At 53.7% G+C, this 12,911-nt stretch overlaps 3 protein-coding genes across 7 annotated transcripts in view; 1 reads left to right on the top strand and 2 right to left on the bottom strand.

Moving 5' to 3' along the window:
* Positions 1-160: 160 nt before the first annotated feature.
* LRRC73 (leucine rich repeat containing 73) lies at positions 161-3,572 on the bottom strand. 2 transcript variants are annotated; one of them, XM_012448724.3, is made up of 6 exons: positions 2,734-3,572; positions 1,970-2,130; positions 1,504-1,626; positions 1,023-1,123; positions 652-874; positions 161-504 (listed from the first exon to the last, which is right to left on the bottom strand). In XM_012448724.3, the coding sequence occupies exons 1-6, from the start codon at positions 3,003-3,005 to the stop codon at positions 434-436; spliced, it is 951 nt and encodes a 316-aa protein (XP_012304147.1). In that variant the 5' UTR covers positions 3,006-3,572; the 3' UTR covers positions 161-433. The 2 variants fall into 2 exon arrangements, with proteins under 2 accessions (XP_012304147.1, XP_064217084.1); XM_064361014.1 differs by having other exon boundaries at positions 652-879; positions 1,028-1,123; positions 2,734-3,005.
* A 1,519-nt stretch (positions 3,573-5,091) lies between these two features.
* On the bottom strand, positions 5,092-9,535 carry YIPF3 (Yip1 domain family member 3). Of its 2 annotated transcripts, XM_012448729.2 has the most exons (9): positions 9,305-9,533; positions 8,474-8,671; positions 8,190-8,296; positions 6,841-6,886; positions 6,612-6,704; positions 6,318-6,449; positions 6,010-6,123; positions 5,689-5,812; positions 5,092-5,564 (listed from the first exon to the last, which is right to left on the bottom strand). In XM_012448729.2, exons 1-9 carry the CDS (start codon positions 9,383-9,385, stop codon positions 5,416-5,418), a joined length of 1,044 nt encoding a protein of 347 aa, XP_012304152.1. In that variant the 5' UTR covers positions 9,386-9,533; the 3' UTR covers positions 5,092-5,415. The 2 variants fall into 2 exon arrangements, with proteins under 2 accessions (XP_012304152.1, XP_012304154.1); XM_012448731.2 differs by lacking the exon at positions 6,318-6,449 and having other exon boundaries at positions 9,305-9,535.
* Positions 9,536-9,620: 85 nt separating this feature from the next.
* The window catches only part of POLR1C (RNA polymerase I and III subunit C), a 30,985-nt gene continuing 27,694 nt past the window's right edge, over positions 9,621-12,911 (top strand). For 2 of the 3 annotated variants that reach the window (XM_012448728.3, XM_064361013.1), the window contains exons 1-4: positions 9,623-9,759; positions 9,887-9,958; positions 12,197-12,304; positions 12,582-12,714. In XM_012448728.3, the coding sequence (XP_012304151.1) occupies positions 9,691-9,759; positions 9,887-9,958; positions 12,197-12,304; positions 12,582-12,714 (382 nt within the window). In that variant the 5' untranslated portion in view covers positions 9,623-9,690. Of the gene's footprint in view, positions 9,760-9,886; positions 9,959-12,196; positions 12,305-12,581; positions 12,715-12,911 lie in introns of all 3 variants that reach the window. The other variant, XM_012448727.2, reaches the window with a different exon arrangement.

Genomic DNA, 12,911 nt, shown 5'->3' with positions numbered 1-12,911 from the left:
GGTCCTAGGCTTCAGGCCAGGCCTGTTTTGAGAGATTCTGGACCCGTTCATGCAGCCTGGAGCTTGGGCTGTGGGATGCTACTGCTCCCTAGTGGTGCTTAGTGGTAGTTGCAACTCCTCCCCTACTGCCGGCCCCCAGTGACTACAGCCACACGCCAGGTTGTGGAGTTCATAAAATCTTTTCCGAGCCAGCGGGTTGCAGTCAGAGCTGCCAAATTCAAAGGTATTGCCCTGGGTTTAAGTGCCCCCCCAAGGCTGTTGCTCAGTCACAGCTTCCAGAGCTTCCTTTCCACCACACTGCCAGGAGCTGCCAGAGCCCCGTGCAGCCCCTGACCCCAGTTCCCTCCCAAGCCCCAGGACCTGACCCTGATATCTAGGGCAAGGTGCTCGGGACATAGACAAGCGAAATGGTGTGCAGAAGCCCAGTGGAGAGTCACATCTCGGTCTCAGCCAACAGACTGTCCCCTAGTCCTGACGTCATTAGCACCATCTGAGAGCTGGGATCTGTAGAAGGGCAGAGGGGTGTTCAGACCACCATTCCTTCCTCTGCTGGGGACCACAAATAAGTGAGAGCCGAAGTTCTCCACACCCACTCTCCCTTGTCCCGAGCCTCTTCCAGGCCTGGCTCTGATCAACCCTGTGGGTTCTTACCGCTGGGGCACATCCAGGAGCTGCTGCCCCTCTGGTGGGCAGCAGGCTCCCGCCCTCTCTCCCATTCCTGGGTGTCGCCAGCCCCTCCTGCCACTTCCTCCTCCTCCTCTCCTTCAGAGAGGAGGTCACAGATCTGTTGCTGCAGCTCTGGGCTAATGCTGTTCTCAGCCAACACCAGGCTCCGTAAAGCTGTGGGGTAATTTTCTACCATGTCCAGCAGGGTCTGAGGTGGGGAAGAATATGGAAAAGGATGAACGTAGTTAAGGCAGGTCCTCAGACCCCAACCTGCCACCCCTTAGGTATGTCAGCAGACAACGTAGGCTAACCTCCACCCCATCCCCTGGCCGTTCGCAAACATGATAACTTCCCACCTGAGCTGACTGGTTGGTGAGCCCTGTGCCCTCCAAGTCTAGGACCTCTAGGGTACGGCTGGAGGCCACAGCTACAGCCAGCATTCCTGCCACATGGTCACCTGGGGAGACAACACACATGCACACATTCACATGCATTCACACACATGCCTGCTAATCCTTACAGATAGCTTCCCCATTGCCTTAACAACTTTAGATACTAACCCCTGGCCAGGAAACACGGACAATTGGTGGTGGTCAGGAAGGGATCATTGTGATTGGTGAGTGAAAGGCATGAAGCAAGTTAGGGCTGAGGTGGTGACTGATGCTTTCATCTACTTATTGGTCACCTGGCCCTCCACAAAGCTACCTCCTTGATTCCTGGGGGCTCTCCTTTCTCTTCCCTCTCCCAGTGTAGGGGTTGCCATACCAACTGATGGCCCCAAGCTCTTGGATTGAGCATGAGGCAATGAGAACGCAAGGGGGTGTTCTTGAGCCTCACCCAGGGGGTTGTAATCCAGATTGAGGACGCGGACCTGGGAGCTGTGGGCCACGGCAATGGCGAGGCGGCTCCAGCCCTTAGGGGTGATGCCAGGGTTGGCACTCAGCGTTAGCTCCTTCAAGCCTGGGCAGCATCATAGCAAGAAACCAGAATAGGGAGGGTTAAGCCCTCCTCGAGCCCTTCCCTACCATCCCTGTGTCCCTGTGTCCTAGTGGCTGGGCACCACCTCACCCCCCGATAGTGTTCCAGAGCATTAAGGAGACCCATGCCTCCCCTGCCTGCCCCAGCCTGCCTGGATTCCTGAGTTTCCATGCCACCCCCAGTCCTGCCCCTTCCTGAGAGGATTAGAAAGACATTCTCACCCACATCATCAGAGCTCTCGGCTCTGGGCCACACCCCCTTCCCTCTGCATTTCGATGTTCATCACTGCCACACTAGCCCAAGCCCTGAGCAGGGCCCTGCTCACCAGATTTGGCCCCGTCTGGGGGCAGGAGGCCACAGATGAGGTTGATGGCTTCATCACCCAGCATGCAGTCCCCCAGGTCCAGAGCCACGAGGGCAGGGTGGAGGGCCAGGGCTGGGTTCAGCAAGGCCAGTCCCGCATCTGTCAGGGGGCTCCCATGCAGGCTGGAGGTGAGTGAGAGAGCAGGATTACTGCAGGCTTAGGCCCTATCTACATGGGGAAGGGCATTTTCACTTCTGTCAGCCCTAGGGATGGGGAGGGCACTCAGTCACAGCACTTGAGAGGCCCGGAAAAGGAGAAGGAAAGTTCTAGATTCTCAGGAAATACAAGTAGAAGGAGAATTCGGTTTGGTTTTTTGGGGCAGGGACTGGGATCCAGGATATTGCACAGGGAGAGGCAGAGAAGGGGTGGGTGGGTGGTGGACTGGAATTCTGCAGTGGGCAGGGCTCTCCTCCCCATGGGGGGATTCCCTCTTGGGAACCTGAGAGCTGCCCCAGAGAAGTAAATGCAGGTGATTAGGTGGGGAGGTACGGCCCCTACCTAATGTCAGGAAGGGGTGGGAATCCCAACTCGGGTGGGGTCGCGCGTGCAAATTCCAAGCGTGTGCTTGGAGGGTGTTGTGAAGGCAAGGGCCAAAGCACCGTGTGTGTGCATAAGGTATGTGAAGGTAGGATGGTACTGGAAGGAGTGTGGAGAAACAGGAGGTGGCAGGGGAGTGCATGGAGGGGTGCAGTGCCCGGGACCCCCTTGCGAGGGGGCGCACTCACAAGAGGGACTGGATGGAGCGGTTGGTCCGCAGAGCCTCAGCCAGTTGCTTGATGCGACTGGGGCTAGACACGACGCCCAGGTTAAGGTTGAGCTGCGCCAAGGACGTGGCCCCGGCCAGGGCCCGGCAGATGCGGCCGAAGTCGCGGTCGCAGAGGCGGCAGCCGCGCAGTGAGAGCAGGCGCACGGCGTTGTCGCGCAGGCCGCGGCAGATGTCCCGCACCTCGGCTCCGGACAGAGGCTCCCCCGAAATCTGAATGGAGCTGGGCAGCATCGTGCCCTCGGTTGGGCCTCTGGGGCCGGCGCCGGAGCGGAGGTTGGCGGGGTCGCGGGCGGGGCCGGGGATAGGGCCGGGGTCAGGGTCTCGGCTGGGGTCGCGGGCGGAGCGGGACTCGGGGCGGAGGCGGAGGCTGTGGCGGAGGCGGAGGCTGTGGCGGAGGCGGAGGCGGAGGCTGCGACGGGGGCGGAGAAGAGCGATCGGGACACGGGAGCCAGAGCCGGCCCGAGGTGCGGAGGCGTCCAGGGCGCTGGTCGGGCTGAGGTGGGGCGGTGCTGGGGCGGGGGCTGCCCGAACGGTCAGTGTCTGGGCCTTGGGCCGGGCGCGCGTTTCGGGGGCTGGGCAGGCGTTGCTCCGCGCTTGTCCTTGTCCCTCGCGGTCGTGGCGGTGGCGGCTCAGGGCCTTCGGCTTACCGGTCCCTGCTGGGAGGTCGTACCTTCTCCCTCCCTCTCTGCCGCCCGTCTCCCCCGACCACCCCGCGGGCCTGGCCGCACGGCTGGCAGAGAGAGCCCGAGGCGGGCGGCGGGCGGCGGGCGGCAGCTCCAGCTCCGGCTCCGGCTCCAGCGGGCGAGCGGGCGGTGGGTTTCCATGGCAACGGCAGCGTCACCGCCGCCCGCCCCGCCCCGCCCCTGCCCGGCCACGGCCACGCCGGCCCACGAGGTTCGCGCACACGGGGCGGTCCGGGGCAGGGAGCTGGGAGCAATAGGCCGCTCTTCCCTTAGGAGTGGGGTCAGCCAGCTGGCAGAAGGAAGGCGGCAGGGCTGAGGCCTAGGACGGGCAGGGTGGGGAGGGCCGACGGGGTGCGGAATGAAGGCACGCCACGTGGAGATGGCGTTGGACAGTTACCGCTTTTTCTACCCATTCTCCAGTCCTTCCCGATTCCTAAGGTCCAAACCCTCGCCACAATCCAGGACACTGTTCCCTTCTGTTTGGAAGGCCCCAGGGCACTTTCATACGCACCTCGCCCCGCCCTCGCCCCCCTGCCGCGAGGCGCAGCGTGAGTGGGGATCCCGGCCCACGGGGACTTCCCCGCTTGCTCCTCGCCAAGATGGCGGCCTCACCAGGGCGGCCCCAGGGGCCACGGCTGGGCAGAGCCAGCCGGAGTTGCTGGGGACAAGAGAACCCCAGAGGGTCTCTAGAGCAGGGGAGCCTCAGATGGATGCAAGGTCCTGGTGTCACGCCTTCTCCAGGTGCGCAGAGCACTGTTGAAGTCTGAGGGTGTGTCCATGCCGAGAGACTGGGGCAGCCAATACAAAGGAGGGGCCAGGGCCCTGGAGCAGTGGTGAGGACGTGAAGGCGGCTGGGCCACACCACACGGTACAGGCAGCGCTGTCACAACTTTGTCCACTGGCCAGGGTGGTGGGGGCCTCGCTTGTGTAACACAGGACAAATGAAGGGCACCTCTTTCTGTTAGTCCCTTTGTTAGGAGGGTTAGATGCTGCTGACCCAGATTTACTAGGAGAGGATTCTTTTCCATAAAATGTAATATTCAATGTAGTGAAGGGAGGTCAAAGGCCCTATTCCCTCTTAGCCACCTGAATTAACTTACTAAGTAGAGCAGATAAAAGACGTGGTGGTGGTGGGGTGGCGCTATGTTAGGAGTGGTGGTTGGTTTTAAGAGGAAAGACAGAAAAACCGAAAGGAGCTGGCTCCAGTACCACCAGGGCAAAACCAAGTTTGGCTTCAATTATGAGCTCCACAGGAAAATTATGCCCACAGTGCCCAGCTGCAGAAGATTCTCCTTGTTTTGACACAGGGTTTAAGTCGGGATGTTTTGTCCAATTGTCACTGCTTCATTGGTTTCCCAAGAGTGTAGCTGAGTGCAGACTTAAGCTGGGTGCACTTTCCATCAGGCTTATGGTTTTTGTGCTTGAGGCCTCCCTGCCCCTTCATGGGTCAGGTGTCCCCTGCCCTCAGGGGCAGGTTCCGTATTCAATCACTACCTTCTCTGTAGTCTGGCCTGTCCCACCTTTATCCTGCTGGTTGAGGATATGAAGGGAACATATAATATTACCATGGCTGACAGAGCAGGAAAGTATAGAGAAGTAGGGTAACAGGGAGGACCACTGGATCAGCGCTGCAGTTCCAGACTTAATCAGCATTTTAATTACCAAGTCTATATTTAGCAAGACAATGTGGGAGAGATAAAGAGGAAGGAAGGGGTAGGTGGTGAGGGGGTCTCAGAGGAGCTGACCCACTTTCTGCACCGGCTGCAGAGCCTTGCAGTCCTGGCCAGGAGTTCCTGACCTTGTGCCCTTCAGAAGTGCCAAGAGGCATCAAGGAGGTACTTAAGCTGCTATAGCTCAGTGGCAGCTGCAGACCCCATCTGAGAGACATCAGGACTGTCCTTTAGTCTTCCTCCTCTCTGCAGCTGTGGTAGAGAGGACTGGCCAAGAAGTCAGGTGGGTCAGTGTGACTGCAGGGTCACAGCAATAGCCTTGGCTGTGGCATTGAGCATGGTGGTGGGAAGCCGAGCAGCAGGGAGCATAGCAGGGATGTCTCTGGGGACCCTCTGAATGGGTGGGATGTTGGGGCCCTCCAGTGTGTCCAGGATCCCTGAAAGGAAGATGGAAGGTGAGTGAGGGTCAGATGGGGCCAGGCCACTGGACATCATATCCTGCCTTTTGCCCTAGACAGCTGCTTTCCCATTCTCCCCCATCCAGGCTTTCCTGCCACTTACCCTCTACCACTTTGTGGTAGGCAAAATGCAGATAGAGCAGGAAGAGCATGTGTAGGGCAGCCAGGGTGCCACATAGGAGCAGCCGCTGTGTGGGGCCCACAGTCCGAGACACCAACACTGCTACCTAGGGACGTGAGAATATAGCTCAAAGGGCCTGGCTCCAAAGTGAGGAGTGGGTACAAGACAACCCCACCCAGGGCAGAACACTCTTTGAGCCCTTCCCTTCCATTTAGAGCTTTTTGTGAGATGGACAGCTCCAGGCTGTCTTCCCCAGCTCCCTGGGAGGACAGCCCACCCCTGGAAGTCGCTTGCCCAGCTTACCATGCGCATTGTGGACAGCCCACCCACCAACAACCAGAAGAGGTAGAAGAGGGCGTGGAGGTGGATGTTATAGGTGATGAACAGGACAATGCAGTGCCCGAAGAGGCCATAGCCCTGGGAAGGATGGTGGAGAGGAAAATCACTCAGGTCGGGCTGGTTTCTGGCCCCTCATGGGGAGCCTGGGAAACAGATGGTCCATTGGCCCACTCCACCCATTCCAGGCTCTGGGGCCCCAGGACAGATGCAGACCAAGGCCTGGCTGCTCTTTTTAACATCACCCTTGCCTACCACCATGCCAGGCTCCTTACCAGCAGTGCCAGCATCTGCAGCATGGTGATCTGGGCGTTGCACAGGTAGGCGAGGAAGTAAATGAAGGATGAGACGCCCAGCCAGTAGCCAAAGCAGGTGCCAATGGCTGTGCCCATCAGGGTGCCCTCCCGCTGTGGGGTGAAGGCTCTACTTAGTCCTAGGAGGCTTCTGAGCTCAGCCTCACCTAGGGCCTTCCACAGGGGCTGTTCCTATCTCACGTCACCATCGTATCCTCAGGCAGCTTTCAACCTACTTCAGCCACCCTCTCACCCAAAGTCCTCTGTCCTGCTTACGATAATAGTGTCAGATGTCTTCATCCCGTGGAGTAGGATGGCAACCAGTGTGAAGACCAGCATGAGAGGTCCATAGAGTTCACCTGCAATTTTCTGTCAATATACCAACTCATTCAGGCTGGAGGGTACAATGGCTTTTCTGTTTATACCTTCCCAGGCTTTGCCTGGTGGCCCCACCTTCTGCCCTCATGCTTCCCCCTGCTCTCCAGACATGCCACCCTCTATTTACCTGGGGGAAGTTCACCATCTTGATGGGGATCATGGACTCCAGGAGCCTGAGAGAGGAGAGGAGAGATGAAAGCAGAGGCAGCACTAGGCCATGAGGTTCTGCTGGGCAAGGCCTGAATCTTACTCATCTAGGGATTGGGGCCTGGCCTAGAGGACATGTTGGATGACAGGGGAGAACAGGGTAGTAAAGATATACAGGGAATGAGGAAATCATTTCCTTGCCCCTAAAATTACTTCCAGGAAGGTTAACCTTCTGAAACTTAGCTGACTGAAACAGCAGCTATGTGGAGAACTCAGCCCTGCTGGGTCTTCAGAGAGGGCCTGACCATGTATCTGTCTCCCTGTCTCCCCTTGAAAAGACAGGCAGACCTCAGCAGAGAGTACCTAGAATTCAAGGCTGCAATGGGGAAGCCCTGGGAAAGGTCTAGTCAGCTAGATGGAAGGTTTAGAATGAAAGGTGTTACTGAGGGAACAGTAAGAGTGCCTCCAGGCACTGTCGAGCATTTTCTTGAAAAATATATGTGAAGTGGTAAGAAAATTCAGTCACCGCTCCCCCCCCGCCCCCATCCCCGCCAAGTGGCTAGCTCCTAACCATACCTTGGATTTTAGCTAGATTTTACTTCCTTTGGGAAACCTGTCCTGTCCCACCCACCAACCTGCTATGGCTCACATATCACTCCCATGTGCCCGATCATAGCATGAGGACTGTACTGTAACTGCACTCAAGAACAAGGCTCCCATCCATCTTCACCACCAAACCAGATACAATTAGCATAGGGTCTGCCACAGAGCAAATGCTTAATAAATACTTGCTGAGTGGTCCTGGGTATTTGCTTAGCACTGATTAAAGGATGAACAACAACAAAAACAAACAAGCCAGGATTAAATCTAGTTCTTGAAAAGTCACTCAAAAACTATGCCCTGATATTCTGGTTCAGAGACTGTTCTGGTGCTGGGAATAAAAAGATAAGCAAGATAGAGGCTGCTCTGGTGGGCAAATTCCAGGAATAAGAAGGGATAGCAGTGCTGAAGTGATGTCTGTTGGAGGCAAGTGCAGAGTTCTAGAGGAACACCAGGAGAGAACAAACTGGGGATGGGACTGAGGAATGTGGAACAGGGTAAGTGACATCTGAAGTAGGTTTTGAGGGAAGATGAGTAGTCAGCTAGATGGAAAAGAGGAGGAAGGCGGTGTGTTATGATTATTTGTGTTCAGTGACAGGTGCCGTGATGAGAGGTGATGAGGTCACAAAGAGGGGGAGCCCACCAGAGCACAGAGCTTGAAATCTGATTGTAGAGTGCATGAAGGAGTAGGTGTTAGGAGGGAAGCTTCTTCAAGAGAAGGCTCCTCACCTGCTTCGCACCTGGGCAGGCTCCACATCAAAGTAGGGTCTCAGGATGTCGATGTTGGCATACAAGCTGAAGGCTCTGGAGGCTTGTCTCTTCCCAGCCTGCCACATCTGAAGTAAGGAAGATGGGCACAGGTATTGTGGAACTCTTGGCATTAGACCCTGTTGCCTATTTTCCATCTGATTTCTACCAGGACAACCTGGGGCAAACATCACCAATACCAACTCCAGGACATGGGACATACCTAGGTTTACCTTTCCACCTGCAGGGGATTCCATCTTGCTTACCTGATCAGCCACCTGCCGGCTCAGCTGTCCCTTAAAGCCCTTCATGCCCAGGAACTCTCCATCTTCTTCTTCAGCAGCAGCCGCATCAGCGTCTACTTCTTCCTCGCGCAGGCGCTGATGCAGTTCACCCATATCCTCGAAGCTAGAGCCTGAGGTATCATCCATGTTCTCCATGTCAATCACAGCTGAGCCTCCGCCCTGTTAAGACAATGGCTCCTAGAGTGCAGGACTTTTCTGTTCCATCCATTAAGTCCTCTGCTCATCCCAGGGCTTAGGGCTTTGTTCTTCCACTGCTGAGGATACGGCTTGGAATCACTACAGATCATGCCACTCCATTCCCCCTCATTTGCTCTCAGAACGCTTGACTTGTAGCTTTGGCTATCTTTTCTAGCCTGGGAAACCTACTAGTTTTCCAGTCATGTCTTTCTCCTACCTTACCTATCAAAGACTAAAAGGTTGAAAAAGCATCCATTTCTTTCTTTCCTAAGCCCCAAACAAAACTATGAACACAGTATGTTTTCAGCGAGTGCCAGTGAATCCCACCCAACCCCACTCCATGCCTGACCCCGACCAACCTCCTAACTTGTTCCAAGAATACGTTCTTCCTAACGCCTCGGGCGGGCCCGGAGACCCAAGATCCTCAGGCTGGAGTAGTAGACTAGTCTGGCCCTTTCAGGTCAATGTTAACCCCACTGACTTTTGTGTGCAAGACCCAAAGAAGGCAGTTTTGCAAATGGAGCGAACTTCCAGGCCCCGAGGGAGAATCCCCAAGACACTTCTGGACATCGCCGGCCCTCGGGTTGCTGGCATCTGGTGCCTTGGGGCCATTACCTGGATGTTTTCTTCGAACCCTCCCCATTCCGGGCCAGCTCCGTTTTGGGCGCCGCCCGCCGGCGCCGCTGTAGTTGCCATGTCCCTTGAGGGCTCCCGTCGCTGAAGCCCGCGCTAGCCCCGCGCGCGTAGGAGTGTGCGAGATGTGAGTCCCAGGAAAGGAGAGGTCCCGGGTCGAGGAGACGTGGGATCAGCCGGAACACAAAAAGGAGAAACCCGGATGTTTGGACAAAACCAACTTCCGGAAGTTGGGGACGTGGATGGAGGCGGAGCAAAGTCTCGCGATATTTAAGATTCCAGGAGGCGGTGCGTTGCTACGGAGATGGAGCAGTGCTGCTAGAACGCAGGCGCTAGCTAGAGCCTCTAGTCTTCTGGAGAGATTGAACATGGCGGCTTCTCAGGCAGTAGAAGAAATGCGGAGCCGCGTGGTTCTAGGGGAATTTGGAGTTCGCAATGTAAGACTTGTGGCCTTGAGCTCAGGCGGGAGGAAGGAGAGCGGAACAGGGATGGGTCTTGGGATTGGCGTGGGGATAGTCGTAGGCTCACTCTCCCTTCGTGGACAAACTCATGCCTTTGCTCTAGGTCCATACCACTGACTTTCCCGGTAACTATTCCGGTTATGATGATGCCTGGGATCAGGAACGCTTCGAGAAGGTGAGTGGGCCGGAGTTGTCCGGGGAAGGTTATGAGGGCCAGACCCTATGGTCTGAGCAGCCTGTGTCTGTCTCAGAAGCTGCTTTTGGGGGTCGCTCCGTTTGTAAGTTTGTTGAGCAATGTGGTAGACGCTCCGTTTACAGGCCAAGTTAGACACGGTTTCTACCCAGTTCTGCAAACAAGATGTTCAGTCTTGTTGAGGAGTGGTGCGTATAAACAAGTGAATCTAGTGTAATATGGTAAAGGTGGTTGATAGCTATGAAGATGGCAGGATTGGTGTGGGGAACATTAGGAAGAGGGGCCCAGAGGTACTTAACATTTCTTGAGGAGGGAACATCTGAATTAAGCTTTGAACGGTAAGTAAAGAACAGGAGTTACATTAGGAAGGCTTTGAGTTTCAAGTCAGTGAAGTTGAGGATATACAGGTTTTGTCTGTATTTAGTCTATTATTGCTTCACTTAGCTTAAAATAAGGATTAAAATTGCATTTAAATAGATCACCGAATGTTACTGTTTATGCAACTGAACTTTGTGTGCAGCTTATAAACATGATCTATAAATCTGTGCTTGGGAAAATTTTACTTTTTTTTTTTTTTTTTGAGACGGAGTTTCGCTCTTGTTACCCAGGCTGGAGTGCAATGGTGTGATCTCGGCTCACCGCAACCTCCGCCTCCTGGGTTCAGGCAATTCTCCTGCCTCAGCCTCCTGAGTAGCTGGGATTACAGGCACGCGCCACCATGCCCAGCTAATTTTTTGTATTTTTAGTAGAGACGGAGTTTCACCACGTTGACCAGGTTGGTCTCGATCTCTTGACCTCGTGATCCACCCGCCTCGGCCTCCCAAAGTGCTGGGATTACAGGCGTGAGCCACCGCGCCCGGCAAATTTTACTTTTTTTAACCTGTTGATAAAAGGAATAAAGTAGGAACAATGGAAAAGGTTAATGCTTGAAAAAAAAATTATGGTGTGAAGTGTGCTCCGGGAATGTCCAAGCAGTTCTGGCACTAGTGGTAGGCAAGATTGAAGTGTGTCTTGGGCACTGTTGATGATAGGGAGCTTAAATGGTTAAGCAGACATGATTAGATTTGCAACCTTGATAGCTGGGAGGGAATGAGTTTGAAGAGGATCATATGGAGCAGGCAGATCTGTTGTAAGGGAAGCTGAGGTTGAAGGTATGAACTAAGACTGATGGTAGAAATAGAGCAAAGGAAGAATAGAAGGTAAATTTGTGATTGCTTTGGTAAAAGCTGTTGGGGTAGCATAAAATGACTTTTTGACTTGGGAACTGCTTTGATGCATTGTGGTATCATTTACTGAGAGAAGAAATGGGTCTGGGGAACAGGAATGATGATGCATTGTTTCCTGCATATGGAGAAATCTAGCAGGCTAGAAGACTATTTGAAATGAGATCAGAAGGGAGATAAAATTTTGGGAGCTGTCAGCACAGATAGTTGCTAAAACTGTTAGTATGGTTAAGGTCACCTGGGAGAGAGACAAGAACCTGGTAGATTTAGAGATGGGTGGAAGTTGTTGATCATCAGAGAAGGAAGGATGGTGCTCAGAAACCAGGAGAATAATTCAAAAAAGAAGGGGATTTTTTTTTTTTTTTTTTTTTTTTTGAGATGGAGTCTCTGTCGCCCAGGCTGGAGGGCAGTGGCAGGATCTCGGCTCACTGCAACCTCTGCCTCCTGGGTTCAGGCAGGTCTCCTACCTCAGCCTCCTGAGTAGCTGGGATTACAGGTGCACACCACCATGGCCAGCTAGTTTTTCATATTTCTAGTAAAGATGAGGTTTCACCATGCCAGTCTCGAACTCCTGACCTTGTGATCCACCCACCTTGGCCTTCCAAAGTGCTGGGATTACAGGCCTGAGCCATTGTGTCCGTCCAGGAGGGAATTTTTTAATCAATGCCAGGCGTAACAGAAGTCTAGTAAGAGGACTGTCTAGTGTCAGCATAATTAAGCAGTGTGGTGAGTTTCTGTTCTTTAGTAGAATAGCTTCTATGGATGGTTTGGTTGGGAGCCATATTGGATAGGTAGTTTTAATGAATGGAAGACAAAAATGGAGACTTTTCATGAAAGTAAAGCAAGCACTGGGCGAGAAAGAACATTTAATAAGGGACATCTGGGCAAAGGGTGGTTTTTGGATGAGTGGATAATACTTGGAATCATCTGAGGGGGAGGTATGAAGAGCTATTACAAAGACAGCAGGCTTCACTTAATGTTTTTCCTGTCCCTCTAGAATTTCCGTGTGGATGTGGTACACATGGATGAAAACTCACTGGAGTTTGACATGGTGGGAATTGACGCAGCCATTGCCAATGCTTTTCGACGAATTCTATTAGCTGAGGTATTGGCAGGCGTGGTGACAAGGTTGGATTTGCTTTGGGAACTGCACTGACACTTGGAGTGTCACTTGAAGAATTAAGTGTCTCAAGCTGTCTTTCCCTTCTTATTTTTCCTGGAGTTTTGCTGGCTAAAGATTTTACCTTCTTATTCTTTGTAAATTTCTCATTAAACATTCTAGGAAGAGAGATAGCTCCCTACCTCTGGAGGTTGGAGTTTGTGGGGATAGGTAGGGGGTCTATTGGGTTTTTGCTGATAAGTGGTTCTTTTTCCTTGGGCAGGTGCCAACTATGGCTGTGGAGAAGGTCCTGGTGTACAACAATACATCCATTGTTCAGGATGAGATCCTTGCTCACCGTCTGGGGCTCATTCCCATTCATGCTGATCCCCGTCTTTTTGAGTATCGGAACCAAGGTGAGAAAATGAAATTTTGGGAGAAGTGGACTGTCTGGGTTTAAATCCTGGTTGACTGTGACATTGGGTAAGCACATCAGTGTTTTTCATCTGTGAGAACACTTGCCCTGTCTTCCCAAGTTTGCCAAGATAATTAAATGGGAAACATGTAAAGCATTCAGCATAGTGCTGGCACTCAGATATTTACTAGTTCTTTT

This window comes from Aotus nancymaae, unplaced genomic scaffold, assembly GCF_030222135.1.
Source record: "Aotus nancymaae isolate 86718 unplaced genomic scaffold, 86718_ANA_hifiasm-v0.15.2.pri h1tg000040l, whole genome shotgun sequence".
In the NCBI taxonomy this organism is placed as follows: domain Eukaryota; kingdom Metazoa; phylum Chordata; class Mammalia; order Primates; family Aotidae; genus Aotus; species Aotus nancymaae.
Note: the sequence above shows the minus strand (reverse complement) of the source record. Positions and strands in the feature narration are given on the sequence as shown.